This window comes from Lycorma delicatula, chromosome 4, assembly GCF_047948215.1.
Source record: "Lycorma delicatula isolate Av1 chromosome 4, ASM4794821v1, whole genome shotgun sequence".
Lineage (NCBI taxonomy): Eukaryota > Metazoa > Arthropoda > Insecta > Hemiptera > Fulgoridae > Lycorma > Lycorma delicatula.
Genome location: NC_134458.1, coordinates 121,817,598 through 121,840,511, shown reverse-complemented (window position 1 = coordinate 121,840,511; position 22,914 = coordinate 121,817,598). Strand labels below are relative to the sequence as shown.

Sequence of the window (22,914 nt, the reverse complement as noted above, 5' to 3'; positions counted from 1 at the left end):
TTTGCTGGACAGGTATCTTGGATTGCATCTGCAACCATGCCTGTACATCTGCTAACTGAAAACATTGTTGCTGAGATGATGACTATCTTGGGCTTAGTGTGTTGATAGTATTGCATGTTAACACAAAAATATATTGTATGTAAGGACACTTTTTTTTTTAATCTAAAGTTGAGCAAAAGGTCTAAGCTAATAACTGTGATGCTTACTGGAAAAATCTGGATCATTACTTTAGTATATAGATAAATCTATAGATCTACTTTACTGCAGCTAGAGCTATACTAAAACAGCAGACTAAGAATAACAGAAAAAAATGATCTGAAGTAAGAATATATAACACTAATATCTGAAGTAATCTTTTATAAAACAATTTTAATTATTCCGATTGCTTAAAAAGTTAGAAAATACATGACTCTTTCCAATCTCGGAAGGGAAGTAGTGTGATTTTAGTATTCAATGCGCACGCACATGCCCCCCCCCCACACACACACACACACACACACACACATTTTATGTAATGTAAAAGAATAATTTACAAATTAAATGTTTATAATTCAATCCAAGAAAAAAAAAATGATGTAGACACCACATTCCTTGTACAACTATTAAATTACATATACACATTTTTTTTTAAAATGAAAAGTAAATAAAATTTTATTTCATTTATAACTTCTGATATTTTTTTATTGTTATTGTATTATTATTTACCGTAAAACTTTTTTTACAATCACAGGTTAATAATTATTAATAAATTAATATATTTAAATTAAAAAAAAAAGTTAAAAAAAAAAGGAGATGAAGTCTGATTCGTACCGATGTGCATTCCTCTTGTAAGAGTCAAATATTTCAATAATTAAAATTTCATTTGGCTGTAACTCTGGAGCCAATGAAGATAAGTACCACTTATGATATATCGCTGAAAAGCTCTCAATGAGGGCTTATTACTGCAGTTAGCAAAAAGTCTAAAATCCAATTTTTTTGGATTTTGGACACTTTTGGTTCAGTCAATTGCAATAAAAAGAGAAGGTGCACAACTAGATGTTACAACAGTCCTAAATTCAAAATTTCAACATACTAAGGCTAATTGTTTTTGAATTATGTGAAATATGTATGTACATACATACATATATACGTACATACATACATATATAAGTACATACAGATGTCATGCCGAAACTAGTCAAAATGGATATTTCCATTGAAATCTGAACACCGAAATTTTTCACGATCACAGTACTTCCTTTACTTCGTACAAGGAAATAAAAATGGTAACTTTAATCTCAATTCTGATATTATGAGTGAATCCATGATTTTTTAAACTACATTTTTGGTTTTAAAATACCAGTTTATTTGCCAGACTTATGGTTATCACAAGATAAAAATCTTGTTTATATGTCACCTAGTGGCACACATAGCATTTGATGATATACAAAAATAAAAAAATAGTTTATGAGCTCTCAAGTGCTTATAACATACGACAAGATTATTGATTGAAATAAATAAAATAAGGATTAAATGAATGCAAAATTTTATGTTGTTAAGATTTGAATCAATATATGATTGATTTAAAACAAAGATAAAAAAAAGTAAACAACTATTAACTACTTCAAAGTTAAAAAAAAAATAAATTTTAAAAAGTAATTAAAGAAATAAATGGAAAGAGGAAACATCTGAAGCAGCAAACATACACTAATACAAAAGTAACTTTTTTTAATAATATTAATACTTTTAGTGTTTATTTTTTTAAAAAATAATTAACATATTACACAAATATAAAGTGGAACTTATATGATTTCTAATTTACATGTTCAACAATATGGTTATACATAAATTAATAAGTAATGAAATGAAACTGACAAATTATCTGTTAACATTTTTACGAGCACATGAGAATTAATTAAGCGTTGTCAGGAATACATTTATTTTTTAATAATCATAAAGTAATAATATTCAAACGTATTTGATGGTAAAATAAACAACTACATCACAGTGCTATAACACTTGCCAATATTACTATCATTATTGTATTTTAATGTTATCTGTTAGGAATCATTCTTGTAATCTGTATTTGAGGTATGATACATCAGATTTATTTATAATTGGTTAATTGTATAAATGACTTAATTTCATAAAAAATGACAGTAAACTATATATAACATATAACAATATCTTTAAAAAAGTAATATAACTTTTTTAATTATGAGTACATAACCTAGATACATATTGAAAAATGAAAAAAGTACATAAAAATAATTTTTAAAACCTGGTGCATGATTAGTACTAAAATCGATGAGTAGAAATGAATATCATAGCATATTTTTTTTTAAATAGATTTATTTATTTTAAAAAGATAAGTATCCTTAGTTCCTTAATTATTATTATTTATTAAAATCTACCTCAAAATCTTTAACAATTCATTGTTCCCTCTTCACAGATGATTCAACTATATCTGTACGTGAAGATAAATTGAAAATTCTATGTTAGCAGTTCAAAAAATCATATGCTAGGTGGATTTATTTTAATGATTAACTTTCAATATGGATAAATCCATTGCACTGTTCTTTTTAGGCAGATGTAACATCACTAATTATGTGGATAGAATTTCCAATAAGAATGATAGTACTTCAGTTGCCTATAGTGTGATGTTTTAGGTTGTCTTGTAGATTATCAATTCTCATGAGATGATCAAATTGGTTTCCTATGCAAAAAAATGAAACCATAATGTTTTGTTTTGAAGCATTTTAATAAAATGCTAAGCTTGTCAGCACTGTTAAATTTTGCTTATATATACGAGGTCTGTAAATAAAGTAATGATACTGGTTCAGAAAAACTTTTTATTTACAATCCAGTTATACATGGACTCTGTCACCTGGTTTTCCCACTCTTCATAGCAGTGTTAGAACTCGAAAACCGGAATATCCTTCAGATGGTCGATTACACTTTTTTTTATTTTCTACTGTTCCAAAATGATGTCCTTTCAGGTGTTTTTTTAAAGTCGGAAACAGAAAAAAGTTGCAGGAACTCAAGTCAGGTGAATAAGGTGGTTGAGGAAGTACAGGAATGTTTTTCTTTGCAAAAAACTCATTAATTGAGAGTGCAGTATGACAAGGTGCATTGTTATGATGCAGCATCCAGTTGTCTTTAATGGCTGGTCTCACATTAGCAACTTTTCCACAGTATTTCAAAAATTTCTCAGTAAAAATATTGGTTTACAGTCTGTCCTGTAGGCAAAAACTCTTTATGGACAATGCCATTACTATCAAAGAAACAAATTAGCATGGTTTTGATTTTATTTATGATGCTGCATCATGACAATGCACCTTGTCACTTTTCCTGTTCCTGACCTTTAAAAAACACCTCAAAGGACACCATTTTGGAACAGTAGAAAATATAAAAAAACAATGTAACCGACCATCTGAAGGATATTCCGGTTTCTGAGTTCCAACACTGCTATGAAGAGTGAGAAAACTGTTTGAAGCGTTGCGTAGCTTCCCAAGGGAACTATTTCAAAGATGTTATAGTCCATGTATAATTGGATTGTAAATAAAAAGTTTTTCTGAACCATTACTTTATTTACAGACCTCATATTCCCACCTCATCTTTTTCTGTTTAGCCTCTGGAACCACTGTAAGGTATTACTTCAGAGGATGAATGAGAATGATATGAATGATTGTAAATGAAGTATAATCTTGTACAGTCTCAGGTCAACCATTCCTGCGATGTGTGGTTAATTGAAACTCAACCATCAAAGAACACCAGTATCCATGATCTAGTATTCAAATCTGTATAAAATGAAAATTTTTACTTAGTATAAAAATCAGCTCCCCTAAAACAATTTTGTTTTAAATCTACTAAGACTTTCTAGAAGTTATTGGACTTATTTTTATAATGAATTACAGGAATCTTATATTACTTTCTTATACGAGGGTCATTCAATAATTAAACACACAAACATTTTTAATGAAGAAAATGTTTACTGCAGGCAATTGAAGCTTTTGTAAGTGTTAGTTGGCAATCTTGCAAAGAGTGTTAGTCAGCTACTTAATTAATATTTACAAAAACATAACCTCTAAAGTCTTAAGTATGTTGGCGGGTTCGCTCAAAAAAAGTACTTTTGAAGAACAGCATTCTGTGATTTGATTTTTACTTTCGGAAAGTGTACAACTGTCAAAAAATATTCTCTGGATGAATAAACCATACGGCAGTAGTTGCATGAACGAGTTTTTACACACAGGTGGAAAAGTTTAAAAGTGGCTGCAAAAGCGTGACCGACGAGCACCGCTCTGGGCATCCAGTAACAGTGACGACCTCAATGTTAGATTCTCGTATTGATTAACTTATCCAAGTAGACCGTCGACTTACAGTTGAAAAAATTGATGAAAAATGTCAAGTAAGTATTGGCACAACTCATTCCATCATTCAAAACAAACTGAACTACCGTAAGACTTCTGCAAGATGGGTTTTCAGCGAGCTTACAAAACCGAGAGATTTCACATTTGCACCAAACTCAAAAATTGTTGCAATAACGAAGGTAATGCATTTTTGGACAGGATTTTAACCTGTGATGAAACTTGAATACATCATTTTGAGCCAGAGTCCAAGCATCAGAACAAGCAGTGGGAACACTCTGAATCACCTGTTCGTAAGAAATTCAAAATGCAACCATCAGCTGGTAAGATCACGTAACCATCTTTTAGAATGCTACCAATGAACTTTAATTAACTATATATTGCTACTTTGATCAAATTCCCAAAAACTGAACAGACATTTTACACTTTTGATTGCCATTTTGACCAACAAGAGCCGAAATGGGGAAAAACGCCAATGAGAAATCAAAACACTTAAGACTTTTTTTATGCTCTATCCTGAATTTGAAATCCAAAGAAAAAATTTCAAGAAAAAAGGACAGAAATAATGATTCTAGTAATCGATAAAACTTCATTGAAAACGTACAATAACTGAATAAATTAATAAAATGCATTATTTATGCAATTTTAAGTTATTGAAGATTCTAAAAGAAAAAAAAAAATTAAAGTTATGACGACTGTGCTCATTATTTAATTATATTTATTTTATATAATATAATGTTATATATACTTAAAACACCTAGTAAAAAACTTATATAAACAATTAGTTTGTAATTTCCAAGTTTTAACATTTTTTCACTGTATCCTCTGACATAGTAAATATAGAAAGAAAGATTACTACAATAAATAGCATAAATTGTATAAAACAAGATACAAATTCTTTTACGTTTTACTAGTGCTTATAAAGACAGTAGAATATGTGAAAATGTTAACCCATCAGTCTCAGCTAACCATGTCATTAAATGTGCATGAATATTATTATTCATTTATTGTAAATATGATTTTTTTTATTTTTAAATTAATTTTTGTTAATTAAATACATTTATTTTGAAAATTTCATTTTCTGTTAATACAGGTTTTAAATGATAGATTACTCCATTTTCAATTTTATTTTCAGCAGAATGATCACTGTATACCATATATTATAATAAAATCCCATTCACCCAGATTAGAAAAAATTGTATGTGATCTGGATGAATGAAAGTCTAACCTGAAATACCACAGAACCAGCTGAAATCATAATAAACAGGAAACGTAAACTTATTTAAAACTGTTTTTAATGTTAGCATTAATAATAATAAATATGTAAATAATAAATTCAAATTTTACTACTAATAAATTCAATTTTATAGAGAATTACAGTGATGTCACTCATATTTCTTCAAATGAAGGATAAGTGTTTAGTATATTATTTTCACTATACAATTATGCTTATATGTGCATGTATACTTAACTAACAGGTCTATAATCTACAAACTTCAATTTATAGATAAGTAAATATAAAAAATCTATATTTTTCAATTTGAAAAAAATAAAAAATAAATTATAATGTATGGATTCAATAAAGTTATCGACTTGAAATTAAAAAATTGTATATAAATAATTATGAAACAAGTGTGGTTCTGAAGTTTTGTAAAAAAGGAATCTAATATTTAAAATGTTTTGATGCTCAATAAGTATACATCATCTGGATGTCAGATGAACAGAATTTTGATAAATGGAGTTAAGTGGTAGTAAATATTGTTTTAACTTGAAAAATAATTTTTTCCATCAAGCAGTCTCTAAAATTACATAATGTTCTGGTGATAAGATATGTTAACTATTATAAATGTTCACAATTTATATACCAAAAAAGAGATCTCAATAATAATATTTTCATATTTTATTAACAGCTGAAAAAAATTATGTTCTTGGAATACTAACATATTAAAGAAAAACAGGAAGTACGTTTACCTAAAACTGATAACTAATGTTTTGTTTATCAGGTTACTATGCATAATAATATTACTAAACCTTTTTTATTTAAAACTTATACATTCAGAATGTAATTATAAAGAGGAAAGATTAAATTTAAAATTTAGCAATATTAACTACTCAACAGAAGAGCAACCAACATTCTCAGCAGCTGGATTAGTTGAATCAAATGAATTGCATTTTAAAATAAAGGATTTTCCAACATCATTTGGACAAATTGAGTTCTTTGCAGATTCTATTTTTGACTTTCATATAACTGATGTTGATAAAGTAAGTAATATTAACAACATTGTTTTTAAAAATTACATATTATACTTTTTTTATAATTCATTTATATAGTTTCATTACTCTACTCATTTATGTTTATATCCTGTAAAAATATTTTCCTTCAAAACATAATCCTTGTCTTAGGTAACTGAATTACTTATTTTAATTCGTGAACAATAAAATATGATAATAATTTCTAAAAATGTAAAAATTATTAACGATTTACTTTCAAATTATATGTAAATTATTTTTTTATTAGATATTTATGGTGCTAAATTATGCAGTCCTTTCTTCAGATTATTTATCAGTGTCACTCTTTTTAAAACAGTTAGAAAAATCCTTTAAAACATAAAGATCTCAGTACATTTCAAAAAAGTATGAAACTGCTTACATAATAAAGTATATTATTTAATTCCATATATCTTGTGCTTATAAACTGATCTAAGCCGGGTGGCAATAACAATAATCCCACCAACAAACTCCATTTAGGAAGCTGAAAAACTGAACCCAAAAAAAATTTCTGAAATTGGAAAATGAATTGTTAATTTTTAGTGTTATCAAATAAAAGATCAGAAATTTAAAAAAATAAAAAAAACAATAATACTAACAAAGTAGATTATTTGGTTTTGTATAGCCAAACTGTGTGGCAACAATAATAACTTTTCATAAAAAACATAATAATATAAGTGTTACTGTGGACTCTATTTACTCCCATAAAGAATGGGTTTCAGCAAGAAATAGCAGATAAATTATTATAATCAGCTCAACTAACAATGAAGGATCCTGGGCAAGACGATAAACTACTTTTGTCTATTCCATTTGGAGAGAGTCTTTTTGTGGGTTGATTGTCCTCTTCCTCTTCCTCATCTTTTCCTTATCGTTTACAGACAATCCTCCACTTATGTAAATAGATTATTCCAAGGCTCTTTGTACAAGTTGAAATTTATATAAGTTGAATTTTGGGGATGAAAGAATTCATAAACCACTCTTCTAACAATGCGAAATTCATAATCTGTGGCCATCTGCGTATTTTTTTATAATTTGCAATTTCAATTCCATACTAATTTCACTTTGTTTCCATGATTGTTCACATTTTGAGTCAAGATTACATATTTTAGAATCAGGCATTATAACTTCTACAACACAATCCCATGTAACTACTGCCAGATAGACATACATGCCGCAGACTGAATGATGGCACAGGCACAGCCTATCCCATCATGTTTTGTACAGTTTATGACAAATGCAGTGTTGTCAAATTAGCATATAGTTCATGCCTCACTTACTAGATGGCTCTTAAAATAGAATTTAGAAATTTCACAGTACTTCTTACTTCAGATGTAAGTGCTGATCATAAATTTTACTTATATCGGAAATTCCTTATGCAAGTATGAATTTAGGTAACTTGAGGACTGTCTGCATTCCTTCTGTCTAGGAAGGATGTCAAAGTATTTAAGTCAACTGTGGTTCCTTTTGTCTCTGGTGTATCATGCTGCTCCCATGTAATAGCTGTCAGGACGACCTAGTTCTTTACTGAGATTCAACAGTGCATCATTGTATCTCTGTGTACGTGAAACAGTTGAAGGGTCCTGTTCCTAAATGGAGTTTTGCACAAAAATCCAAACTAGCAGTAAAATGGGTACTAATTAAAATCAGGCTTCTTCTTCCTCATAAAATCTAAAAGCAACTGTTAATGTCATTCTAATTTTAATGCATTTAATACTAATATGAGCAATCAGTTAAAAAAATAACAATGTTTTTAAGATAGCAAATTCCAATTAATAATTCACAAAAAACCAATCATTAAAATTATAAAAATACACAAAAATTTTATTAATTTTAATTTTTTTTAGGATGAATTATATTCAGTAATTATGATGCAGCAAGGAAGTTATGGACGCCTAGAACCAGACGGTTATGTGAGGTTAAAATGGTTTGTTTCAAATATACCTGTGAGTAAAAATATATTATATTATTTACACATAATATTTAAATGAATTTTATAAATTTTAAGTACCATTAAAAATACTTCTACAGAATAAAAATCAACTAAAAAAAATCACCTTTCTTGGTCAATAAATACAAATCAAAATCTAAAATATCTAAATTATTATTAGAAAATATTTATGTAAAAATAAGAACATATATTTTGTAGAATTTATGATTTAAATGTTGTGTTCTAGAACAAGGGAACAGTGGTTTATATTTAATTCAAATTAGTGCAATTTTTTAATATATATTTATTTAAATGTTAATACATTAAATTGAGCTCCAAATCCCTAGTTCCCATCAACACAAACAGTTCTGATTATTTTTCTACTACTATTCAAATAACGAAAAACGTAAAAAGATGAATGGCATCCGTTTCTTAAATATATTAATAAGAGGACATAATAGTAATGTATTTATTTATAAATAAAGATGGAAAAACAATGCAGTTTATCGTCTACAGTAAAATCACCAGTATATTACTCTATTGTGGTATGGTCGAATTTCATAAATAATATTTTATGAAAGTAGACTGCTTTTTAGTTAAAATAGTATAAGAGTTTTGACATTCATATAGATGCATAAACACTGCAATCAGGTATTATGGAATACAGATGTACCCATACTCATAAGCTGCGTGCCTATTTTCTCTGAGGAGTAAAGAGAAGAAGGCAAGTATTACCTATGAGAAATGTAAATTCGCTGGTTTTGCCTTCCTTTCTCTCATAACTGCTACTATTGACTTAGCTTCATTTACTAACATATGAGTATCACGACACATTATTTCTTCATTGCTGTCATATATTTTTTTATTGCTATTTTCCCTACATTAATAATTCAGTTCAAAGTTTATATTAAAACTATAAAAAAATCATAAAAGCATGAACTCTGATATAAACAATCTATAGTTATACAAAACTTTATGATGATTTTTAACAAAATTTTGTTATAAATCATGATTTATGTCATCAACCTGTATTCATTTTTTTTTTTTAAAGTTAATTTAAATACAATTGGCTGATATTAAAACCTTTAATGCCAAATTTGTAAGCAGAGAAAAAAAATTATTGTTTTAAGATTTTTAACACTTAAATCATTTACACTGGTCAAATACTACTAATTTCTGTTTAGATCCTGATATCACATAGAATTATAGTAATAAATAGTACAGAAAGATTAATTATAAAATAATAACATTAATAGATAGGTGATATAACTAACAGGGCTCCCTCTAGTTGGTGAGGGGGCTTGAGTGCTCAGTGATACAGAATAGCTGGACTGAAGGTGCAACCATATCGGAGAGGTATCTGTTGAGAGCCAGACTAAAGAATGATTCCTGAAAGAGGTTAGCAGCTCTTTCAGTAGTTGTTAAGGGCGTAGGTCAGGACGACTTAAACGGCCATATCAACATCACTCAATCCTCTGAGTATTGCGCAGCTGAAAGCAATGGAAAACTACAGCTGCTTTTTTTTCAAGAAAATGTAGCTCTCTACATTTTCATATAAAAATAATGTTGATTTCTTCCTTGGTAAAATATTCTGGAGGTAAACCAGTCCCCCATTTGGATCTCCGGGTGGGGACTACTAAGGAAGAGGTCACCAGAAAAATAAAAAATAACATTCTACAAGTCGGAGTGTGGAATGTTAGAAGTCTAAAAAAAAGGTTGGTAGGTTAGAAAATTTAAAGAGGGAAATGGATAGGATAATTGTAGATGTATAAAGAATTAGCGAGGTTTGGTGGAAAGAGGAAAACAACTTTTGGTCAGGTGATTTTAGAATAATTAACTCAGCTTCAAATAATGGCCAGGCAGGAGTAAGTTTCATAATGAACAAGAAGATAAGGAAGAGAGTAGAGTATTTCAAAATGCATAATGATAAAATCATTGTAATACGGATAAAATTGAAACCTAAACCGACAATTGTTAACGTCTATATGCCTACAAGCGCCCATGATGATGATGAGGTAGAGTGTGTTTATGAAGAAATTAACGAAGCAATTAAACACATAAAAGGAGATGAAAATTTAATAATAGTTGGAGATTGGAATGCAAGCATTGGAAAAGGCAACGAAGGAAATGTAGTGGGTGAATACAGGCTGGGCAAAAGGATGAAAGAGGGGACCGACTTATAGAGTTTTACACGAAGTATAATTTACTAATTGCCAACACCCAGATTAAAAATCATAATAGAAGAATATACAGATGGAAAAAGTAAGGTGATACTGCAAGGTATCAGTATCAGATAGATTATATCATGGTTAAGCAAAGATTTAGAAATCAACTCGTTGACTGCAAAACTTACCCTGGAGCAGACATTGATAGCGACCATAATTTAGTGTTAATGAAATGTAGATTGGGGTTTAAAAACCTGAAGAAAAGGTGTCAGATGAATCTCTGGAATTTAGAGAAGCTTGAGGAAGAGGAGGTAAAGAAGATTTTTGAGGAGGACATCGCAAGAGGTCTGAGTAAAAAAGATAAGGTAGAAAATGTAGAAGAAGAATGGGAGAATGTTAAAAAGGAAATTCTTAAATCAGCAGAAGCAAACTTAGGCGGAATAAAGAGAACTGGTACAAAACCTTGGGTTTCAGACGATATATTGCAGCTGATGGATGAACGTAGAAAATATAAGAATGCTAGTAATGAAGAAAGTAAAATGAACTATCGCCAATTAAGAAATACTATAAACAGGAAGTGCAAACTAGCAAAAGAAGAGTGGATTAAAGAAAAGTGTTCAGAAGTGGAAAGAAAAATGAACATTGGTAAAATAGATGGAGCATACAGGAAAGTTAAGGAAAATTTTGGGGTATATAAATTAAAACCTAATAATCTGTTAAACAAAGATGGTACACCAATATATAATACGAAAGGCGAAGTCGATAGGTGGGTGGAATAAATTGAAGAGTTATACAGAGAAAATGAATTAGAAAATGGTGTTATAGAGGAAGAAGAGGAAGTCGAAGATGAAGAAAGGGAAGAAACAATACTGAGATCTGAATTTAAGGGAGCATTAAAAGATTTGAATGTCAGAAAGGTTCCTGGAATAGACGGAATACCTATAGAAGTACTGCACAGTGCATATGAGGAAGCGATTAACAGATTATACAAACTGGTGTGTAATATTTATGAAAAAGGGGAAGTTCTGTCAGACTTCAAAAACTTATAATCATGATACCAAAGAAAGCAGGAGCAGATAGATGTGAAGAATACAGAACAATTAGCCTAACTAGCCATGCATCAAAAATCTTAACTAGAATTCATATACAGAAGAATTGAGAGGACAGTGGAAGAAGTGTTCAGGAAAAGACCAATTTGGTTTCAGGAAATGTATAGCGACAAGGGAAACAATTTTAGTGCTCAGATTAATAGTAGAAGGAAGATTAATGAAAAACAAACCAACATACTTGGCATTTATCAACCTAGAAATGGCATTTGATAACGTAGACTGGAATAAAATGTTCAGCATTTTAAAAAAATTAGGGTTCAAATACAGAGATAGAAGAACAGTTGCTAAAATTAACAGGAACCAAACAGCAACAGTAATAATTGAAGAACATAAGAAAGAAGCCGTAGTAAGAAAGGGAGTCCGACAAGGATGTTCCCTATCCCCGTTACTTTTTAATGTTTACATAGAACTAGCAGTTAATGATGTTAAAGAACAATTTAGATCTGAAGTAACAGTACAAGGTGAAAAGATTTGCTGATGATATAGTAATTCTAGCTGAGAGTAAAAAGGTTTTAGAAGGAACAATGAACGGCATGGATGAAGTACTACGCAAGAACTACCGCATGAAAATAAACAAGAACAAAACAAAAGTAATGAAATGTAGTACAAATAACGAAGATGGACCAGATGTAAAAATAGGAAGAGAAAAGATTATGGAGGTAGAAGAATTTTGTTAATTGGAAAGTAGAATTACTAGAGATGGACGAAGCAGGAGTGATATACAATGCTGAATAGCACAGGCAAAAAGAGCCTTCAATCAGAAATATAATTTGCTTACATCAAAAATGAATTTAAACGTCAGGAAAAGATTTTTGAAAGTATATGTTTGGAGCGTAGCTTTATATGCAAGTGAAACTTGAACGATCGCAGTACCTGAGAAGAAAAGATTAGAAGCTTTTGAAATGTGGTGCTATAGGAGAATGTTAAAAATTAGATGGGTGGATAAACTGACAAATGAAGAGGTTTTGCAGCAAATAGATGAAGAAAGAAGCATTTGGAAAAATATAGTTAAAAGAAGAGACAGACTTATAGGGCACATATTAAGGCATTCTGGAATAGTCGCTTTAATATTGGAGGAACAGGTAGAAGGAAAAATTGTGCAGGCAGGCAACGTTTGGAGTATGTAAAACAAATTATTAGGGATGTAGGATGTAGGGTATATACTGAAATGAAACAACTAGCACTAGGTAGGATATCTTGGAGAGCTGCATCAAACTAGTCAAATGACTGAAGACAAAAAAAAAAACTAACAGGGTTACAGTTACCTGTACAGTTGTACAGGGTTACAGTTGTTATCACAAAATATTGTTTTCATCATATTATTTACTATATTCACCACTTTTGATAATGCTTGTTTATAAATAATGAGAATATTGACAAAGCTTATATTAAAAATTCATCAGAAATAACAATGGGAATAATGGATGATAAGAAAAATTTGTTGTGGCCTAAATCTCTTTTATTAAATTTGTATAATATTTTGAATATGCGTAAAATATGAAAGTTATGATACTGAATAAATACAGTTCAGTCAGCCAGGCAAGGTCAGTGCTATTATTCTTAACACACTACTGGATTTTTTAAATCATAGTGCCTAAGGGACACCTAATTCTTTTAATCATTCAGTATAAGAAATTAATAACTTCCAAAACTTGTAGTATACCATATAAAGGCCATTTATTAATTTAGAAATTTTAGCTGTATGATTTGGATTCAAACCTACAATCTTTACAACAGAAAAGTAGTATCTAATACTGAGTAATTATTTTCCTTATAAATATCCAGAATTAAATTATATTTTTACAATTCATTTTGGAGAAAAGTATTAAAAAATTATTAAACAGCTTTCTCTGGCAATTTAGATGAGCTGAGGGTGTTTCTATTGCTTCTAGACAGAATTACATAGAATCAAATAATACAGATTTACCTTGGTTTGAATAATAAAAATTCCAACCATACAAGCTTCTCAATCACATGCTGCTCAACTTTTCTAACCATTAAAAAATGTGTTCAGTTAGTTTAAAATTAAGTCACAGAATATTAAATAAATTAAAAAATTTGGAAAAATTGAAAAAAAACAATCTGGACATTATAAAGAAAAACGAATATACTGAAAGAGCTAACCTACATTCTGGTTTGGGATTAGAAATAGGCCTTAAACCTTTTCTAATGAAAATCTGTTCATGAGTATTCATATTTAACAGTACAAACTTTTAAAGGGGTGAAACAAAAGATTAACTAAAAACAAATTGTGAGAAAGAAGACACAAGTTAATCATGTAGAAGAAAAAAAAATCATTTTTGAGTGTTATTCAAACACAATCACAGTTTATATAGCATTTTTTTTATTCTTTAGGAGGGATTAAGAGCTTTTTTTTTAGGAGGGATCAGCTTTTTCTGATAGGTGCTTCGTCCATTACTTGAATGGTGTAAATATATATAACCAAAAATTTAATTTTCACTAGAAATAAACAGCCACATTAAACAAATTTTGAGATTCCTAAAGCAATAACTTCTTTCCCTGTTATGGTGTAGTTGTGGGAGTATCCAGTTCAACTACAAAACATGTAGTCAGACTACTACTGAAGAATCAGGATGACACAGAAAGACGAGCTGAAGAACGATTTTTAACTACCAAATGGCTACTAATAAAGATGGTTCAGATTGGAAAAAAGGAGAATGGCAACTGGATCATGTTTGCATGGACCGGAATTATCACAAGGAGGTTTATAATGTAAAAGTCTTGAGAGGAACAGATACTGGATCGGACCATTACTTAATTAAAGTTAAAATAAAATTCACCCCGCATAAAAAGAAAAAATCCCAACCTAAAAACAAAAGAGCTTGTGATACACATAAATTAATAAACAATGCCATCTTTGAAGAAACAACAAAAAAAATCAAATTAACTAATAATTTAAAAGAACTGACATCCCAACTGAATGAAATAGCTGAAGAACTAGCCCCTATAAATCCAAGAAAAAAACACCAATGGTGGAATGAAGAATGTGACAAAGCAGTCAAAGACCGACACCGGGCTTGGATCAACCACCAAACCCAGAAAACTGAAGAATCTAACCATGAATTCACCAAACAAAGGAAAATAACTCAGAAAATTATAAGAGGAACCAAACGACAAGCCCAAAAAAACTTGATTCAGCAAATAGAAGAAAGTTCCAAGAAAACTAATTTCCGAGACTATTATAAAATTTTTGGTCAGGCTCTTCAAAGATATGAACCACCCACCCTTATGCTGAGAGGAAAAAAAGGAAATATGGCCCACACCAATAAAGAAAATGCTGAAATTTTGGCAGAAACCTTCAATAGACTCCTCAACTGTGACGACCCCCCAGAGCTTTTTGAGATTGACACTGAAACTCCAGTTAAAACTTCACCAGTAAATATCAACCCGCCAACAATTCAAAAAGTTCTCGCAGCCTTAAATGAAATAAAAAACTACAAAGCAAGCGGAGAAGACCAGCTTTTCGCAGAACTCTGGAAACACTCATCAGTTTATTCAGTCAAAACTTCCCTACATCTATGCCTCGTGAAAATATGGAACGAAGAAAAACTTCCAGAACACTGGACCACAGCTCTCATCCATCCATTACATAAAAAAGGGGATAAAACTCCGGAAAACTACAGAGGCATATCTCTCCTGGATTGCACATACAAAATCCTGTCGAGAATCATATACAACCGATGCAAAGACCAACTTGAACTGGAACTTGGGGAATACCAAGGGGGATTTAGGCCATGGAGAGGTTGCCCGGAACAAATAATATCCCTAAAACTTATGATGGACTTATATAAAAGACGGAAAAAACAACTAATAATCACCTTCGTCGACTTTAAAAGGGCCTATGATTGTATACACCGACCATCCATGCTGAATATTCTCATCCATGCTGAATATTCTGAGAAACCTGGGCCTTCACCCTAAACTCGTAAACATGATAAAATTAACTTTAACCAATACCCAGTCCAGAGTGAAATTCAGAGGTGAAATCTCTCAACCCTTCTACATAAAAACTGGATTGAGGCAAGGAGACGGCCTCTCACCACTCCTTTTTAACTGCGCCCTCGAATTTGTCATGAGAAAATGGTATGAAATAAATCCCAAAAATATAAAAATGGGTACTAAGAAAAACTCCATCACACTAAATTGCCTAGGATTTGCAGATGACCTCGCTCTTTTAGCAAATAATATTCAAGAAGCCAAAACACAAATCATGAGCCTTCAAAACCTAGCACAAAAGATAGGGCTTCATATCTCTTTCGAAAAAACTGAACTAATGGCCATAGATCCTCTGGTAATAGAGCACATTACGGTAAACAATCAGAAAATTAAAATAGTAAAACAATTTAAATATCTAGGGGAAATAATAACTTATACTTTAAATGAAAAAGTGACATGGCAAAACAAGACAAATAAAATGATTAAATCCCAAAAATTAACTTGGTCAACATATAACAAAAAATGCCTTTCTGCTAAAACAAAACTTAAACATTATAAAACTGTAGTACAGCCAGAAGTCACCTACGGAAGCGAGACCCTTTTCAAAATCACTCAGAAAAACCGAATTGAAAAAATTCTGAAAATAGAGAGGAGAATTGTCAGAACGTGTATCAATAAAAAACACCAAAAAGAAGGCCAATGGTGGATTGTGCCAAATGAGGTGGTGTATCGAGAAATAGAGCCTGTTACTGATACTATGCGGAAAAAAAGAATCTCTTTCTTCGGTCATCTCATAAGGACACCGCAAACAAGACTGTCAAGAAATATCATTGAAAAGCTCTGGTTCCAAAAGCTAGAAGTAGGATGGATCAAAGAAATTAGAGAAGATATGAAAGAATTGGGAATTTCCCTGACTGACCTACAGAATAAAACTGGAAAAATTACAAAGCTAAAAGATAAGAGCATTAGATTTAAACAAAAGACAGACAAACTACAAAATACAACGAAGAGGGTGTTTACGGATGAAGAAAAGAAAGCAAGATCTGAACGGATGAAGAAATACTGGGCAGCTCGAAAGAGTAAAATAACACGCTTTTCTCAGAAAAGATCCAACTAAAATTGACTTAAGTGGTCCCATGTTGGCCGTAAAAGCATAATAATAATAATAATAATAAAGATGGTTCATGACTTCAGAGTCCAATGTCACTGTATACTTTAAATTAGTAATTAAACAACATATTTCATGAAGAAAATTTTGATAGTGTTTGAACAAAACACATCTGTAGCATTATTTGCTGTTCACAAAACACATTGATAAAAGTATCTTTGTATGTACAGATCCAGTCTGCCCAACATAATATTTTATTTACAGTACAGTTTAATCTGCTTACTGCTGAGTTCTTATGCTGTGTATTTTCTCAGAGTATTCTACAAAGACGTATATTTTTATTTAATTTATTTTTTATCTCAAAAGTTTGTCATTTATTTCATTAAATACTTTTTTTGATATTCAAATTTACATACATTTTCTACGCTATTTTAAAGTCAAGTTTCTATAGTTTTAAGGGTTCGCACTTTTTGTAACATCACATACTTTATGATGTTAGAACTTTTAATTTTGAGAGACTTTAAACAGATTGAGCAATCTATAATTTTAATTATATGAAAAAATTAAGTTTAATAAAATAATAAGTGTTTTTAAAAGAAAGTTTTTAAAAAAATTTTTTTAAAGTAAATTTAGAAACATTCATCAATAAAATTGTTAAAAATTAGAGAATAAATCTTTCAGGAAATTTAACTGTGTAATATTCAAGATGACAGAAGTAAAGAAATAAAAATCTAAATTACTAATCTTATGATTTCCTTTTATAGATAGAATTATTCTAAAATTATCTAAAGGTTTCTTTGTAAATCATAAATCTTTTTTATAAATCATAAACCATAGATAGCAATGTTGCTATCTATAATTTTGAATAAGTTATTTATTCCCCATATTACAATTTCCATAGTTTCGAAGGTTATGAATTTAAATTATGGCCAGGCTTGGCATTTTCACCTGAGGATTCATTTCTTATCATATAAGAAAAAATTAGATACAGAGTAGAAGGGATTTTTAATTGGGGTTAAGCCTGAAGTTATCAGATAAAACAAATATAGTTCAATGGTAATTAGTGAAAGTTTTGAATCAAATCATGATGTTATCTGTAAATATTGAGACAGAAAAACCCAAAGACAAAGTTGTAAAAGTTCTCTCCAGAAAATAAGTCATAGATTTTTAAGTTGATTTTAAAAAGTAATAGGAATATTTTTCTTAACAAATTTAGTAGTAATTTGAGTTAACTGTCAATTTCAGGGAGAGGAATTGAAAATGGGGAAAAAACACTGGACTGGTATGATACTAACAGGTAATTAATTATAAGAAAGAATGAATAAATTATAAGTATTATTAAAACAAGTTTACTGCTCACCATGCCTAGTTAGGCATTATTGCTGGATTCACTGTAATTTCTAGCCTATCTGGTACACTAAACCTGACAAATTTTGTTAAAATAATTATTTTTAGGTCCTCCGTAACCCACCGGGTTGGTCTAGTGGTTAACGCGTCTTCCCAAATCAGCTGATTTGGAAGTCGAGAGTTACACCGTTCAAGTCCTAGTAAAGCCAGTTATTTTTACATGGATTTGAATACTAGATCGTGGATACCGGTGTTCTTTGGTGGTTGGGTTTCAATTAACCACACATCTCAGGAATGGTCGAACTGAGAATGTACAAGACTACATTTCATCTACACTCATACATATCACCCTCATTCATCCTCTGAAGAATTATCTAAACGGTAGTTACCGGAGGCTAAACAGGAAAAAAGAAAGAAAGAAAAGAAAGAAAGGTCCTCCGTAACCAAAAAAACACAGTTTTTCAGTGTAGCATTGAACAAATTAAAAATATAATATTATTTCAGAGTTTAAAATAATTTACAACATACTAGCAGCTATAGCCTGTTTGTCATAAGTACTGCTTGGTTTGCTGTCAACAACACATTGTAAGTTTGATAAATAGGTGTTTCCACATTAGTCTGATAAAAAAAATAATGAGAATTTTATAATTGTGCATGCTGTATCTTGTCAATTGAGTTAATCTTTTTTCTTTATAATGGTAGTACTGTCATGACATACATGTTAATTTTCTGCTAACTGCTCCGTATCTAAGATGTGTTGGTAAGAAAAAAGCAAGACATACTTTACTGTATTAAGTTACTTTATGTTTGAAATCTGAAAATTTGTCTGAAATTTTATGTTAAAAACAGAATAAGTTCAGCAAAGCATTGAAAATATTAAGGAAGGTCTTCAGCAACAATCCTATGCCACAACCACAAGTTTGAATGGTACACAGGAAGGCCAAGAAGACATTGAAGATATCACAAGGTCTGGGGTGTTCTGCTACATTAATCACTAATGAAAATGTTGAAAAAGTCAAGAGATTGTTCTTGCTAATCGCACCATTAGAGAGGTTGCCAAAGAAATAGCAATTTCATGTAGCTTATGCAGAGACCAATTTATACTAATGTTTTGAACATTAAATGGATAGCAGTTAAATTTTTTCCAAAACTGCTAAATTTTCACCAAAAACATCATTGTGTAACCAACACTGAACAAATGCTTACTGACAACCCAGACTTGCTCAAATGTGTCATAATTGGTGAAGAATGAGGGCATATGGCTACAACATTGAGACAAAGGGTCAATTGTCTCAATGGAAGTTTTCTGAAGAACCAAGACCAATCAAAGCATGTTAAATCCAGTCAAATGTGAAGATATGTACTTCTTACTACTTTTTTTTTTAGTCAACTGTAATGGAATTGTTCATCACGAATTCCTACCGCAAGATCATATAGTCAACAAGGAGTAATATCTAGAAGTTTTACGTAAGCATGAAGCAATTTAGAGAAAATGATCTGAACTTTGGAGAGACAACTCATAAATTTTGCATCATGACAACACACTGGCCCACACTGCTTTATTTATCCAACAGTTCTTGATGAAACAAAATACCATTGTCATGCTGTAACCAGCCTATTCTCCAGACATGGCTCCCGATAACTATTTCTTATTTCCCAAACTTAAAAAGGACACTCAAGAACCATGTTTTTCAACAATAGATGAGATAAAGGTGAAATTGCAAGCCAATCTCATGATGATAGCTGCAAAAGCATTTCTCCAGTGTGTCAAACTGGAAGTTATGTTGGTATAGGTATAAAATATCACAGGGGGACTACATTGAAGAGAACAGGATAAACATTGATGATTGAACGAATACTTTTGGAGAAAATGAAAAATTTGTTACTTTTTTATTGAACATTGTAAAAGCCTGTTTACACTAATTCATGAAATGATTTAAAACTTTTTTTTTCAAATAATGATGAGCAAGTCCCAGTTTAAAATTCTAAAAATATTTTCCAAGTTACCAATTTTGTATGCTTTAATTTATTTTTTAAAGATTCTAAATAAGTAAACCATAAATTAAGTTTAGGGTTGAGCATAAACAGCAACGGCTTCACAAATAGTGTTATGAGACTGTGTTTACAGAAAATTACAATTTATTGCTAGAGAAATAAACAGAATTTAATGGAATCTAAATTGACGTAACTTAATCTTTAAAAAAAAAGCCAATTAAATGTCCACCTTCATTTTCTAAACAATGTCCTAACCTACCATGAAGATAATGCATGACTCTTTGTAAGAAATCCTATGGGATGTTACCTATGGTTTCTTTAAAGCACTCTCAAATTCACAGATATTGGTTGACAGTATCTCATAGACCTTGGCTTTCAAACATTCCCAAAAAAAAAACTCCACTGCTGAAAGGTCTGGTGACCGGGTAGAACATCTGATATCACCAAACCGAGAAATAAGTTATCTAGGAAAGCAGTTTTCTTAATGTGAACATGGTTTCAGTGTGTTTCATGTGTTATCTGCAAATTTCCAAACTAAAATATAGCTCTATCTGAAGTAATAATTTTGTGCAGGTTTCATCCCCTTTTCTAAGCTGTACTCAAAATGCACCACATAATATGCATATAACTTTCATTAAGGAATTGTACTTTTATTCTACTTTAAAATTAAAATAATAATTAATTTAACATGTTTAATCTACTTTAGAGTAAACGTGTAAGTTACATAATAAATTATGAATAAAAAGAAAAAAATTGCAAACTTATATTTATAAGAGCTACTCCAAAACTGACTTCCAACTGACAGTTGAAAATACCATACCAACTTACAATTGGCTATCATATGTGTAGTAGGCACCAACAATCTATAATAACATTACATAACAATCTGCTACTCCATTCTTTGCTGGTAAAAGCAGTACTCAATGTGACACAGAATTTACCAAAACCTCTCTCCCAGTAATTGTGAAGTGCATAATAAGGTTAATTTTTTGCAAGCAAAAGAAAAAATTTACAAAGATCCATTAACAATTTTTCATGCTAATAATTTAATGCGTGACAAAGCTGTGAGAATTTGGTGCCAGAAATTTAGTGAGAAAGGACAAGCTAAAATAATTCAAGTTTACATAATTCTATCAAACATAAATGATAATGTTTAGGATTGATTGCAAGGTATTCAATATTTTATAACAAAATTCATGAACCATAGGCTTATAATAACAGAAGTTTGTATTTTATCAATACGAAGCTACAAAGGACAACTGGTATGAGAATGCTCATCACAAAGGATATTGTCATCATGAAATATGCAGCCCCCCTCAATGCATATGTCACACAAAGGGTTTATTAGAATACTTCAAGAGAGAGATTTTTCAACCACTCTAACCCAGATTTAGTACCACTTGACTACAATTTCTTTTCCATGACAAAGATCTAACTACCAAAAAGCTTTGACATCAATGATGAGTCATGGCTAGAATTAATAATGAAGTGGTTTGGTACAATGGTACTAAATATTTTCAAAGATGTTCAGAAAAAGCTGTTAGCACAGAATATAAGTGGCTGTGTTTGAATGAACATACGTGGAAAAGTACGTAAATTATTTATATAATAAATTTTTTTATTCTTTTTTAACCACCCAACTGGAAGTCAATTTTGTGATGTCCTCAAAGAATAATATGGTGCTAAGTTATATTTTTAAACTCATTTTACAAAATAAATCTTAAAAAATTGTATTTCAGAATTTGAACCAATAAAGATCCGTCCTACATATGAATTTAACATATTATGGGTATATCAACATGTTGATAATCATACATTACTAGAAGAACCAATAGAAGACAGAACAAAATTTGTATTACAGAATTATTATGATTTTTTATGTTCAAGACCAGTAGTAGAGATTGTGTTTTATCAACAATCTTATATGGATCAAGTATTAAAAGATATACATTCTGCAAAAAAACAAGTTAATTAAACAACAAATGAACTGTTATAATTTAATAAATTTAAGGATAAAAGTGGATTTCTACAAATAACTCAACAGTTTTTTTTAATACTCAGGAATGAGTTTTTTATACACTGAAATTCATCAAAGATCTGCAATTCATTGTTTATTTTTTTTAAGTTTCTGATTTAAAAATTTATTAAAATATGTCACTAAGCTATTTTATTTTGATACATTTTAAGTCAAACTCACTTAATTTGAACATAATAAAAAAATATTTTTTTTTTTAATTAAGATTTTTTATACATATAAGTAATTATTTTAAATAATTATCTATAATTACTGTATATATATATATATATATATATATATATATATATATAATAATAATAATAATAATAATAATAATAAAGAGTGTGCTTTATTAGAAAATAATAAACAGAAATAAATAATAAATAAGCACATTAAAAAAACTATATTTTAGATATCAATATGCTAATAGAAAATAATAATACAATAGAACAATACATACAATAATATAATAACAATACAATAGTCTCTAGCAGTTACCAAGTTAATTAATTATCACCTCAACCATCTGCTTATTTTCTATTTTAACTTTAATATAAATAAATAATTATAAAAATTGTAATTTTATTTATTAAAATGAGTTACTTTTAAACAATTAATTTATCATTTTAACAGCTAATTATTTATTTATATACCGTCAACTCTGTTCCATAAATA

At 29.9% G+C, this 22,914-nt stretch overlaps 2 protein-coding genes across 2 annotated transcripts in view; one reads left to right on the top strand and one right to left on the bottom strand.

The window, feature by feature from the left end:
- Positions 1–22,914, bottom strand: part of LOC142322708 (kinesin-like protein KIF12) — a 180,863-nt gene that overhangs the window by 56,647 nt on the left and 101,302 nt on the right. The window lies entirely within an intron of this gene.
- On the top strand, positions 1,878–22,421 carry LOC142323828 (uncharacterized). Its single transcript, XM_075364091.1, has 5 exons — positions 1,878–2,070; positions 6,350–6,608; positions 8,459–8,557; positions 18,126–18,177; positions 21,962–22,421. Exons 1-5 carry the CDS (start codon positions 2,030–2,032, stop codon positions 22,195–22,197), a joined length of 687 nt encoding a protein of 228 aa, XP_075220206.1. The 5' UTR covers positions 1,878–2,029; the 3' UTR covers positions 22,198–22,421.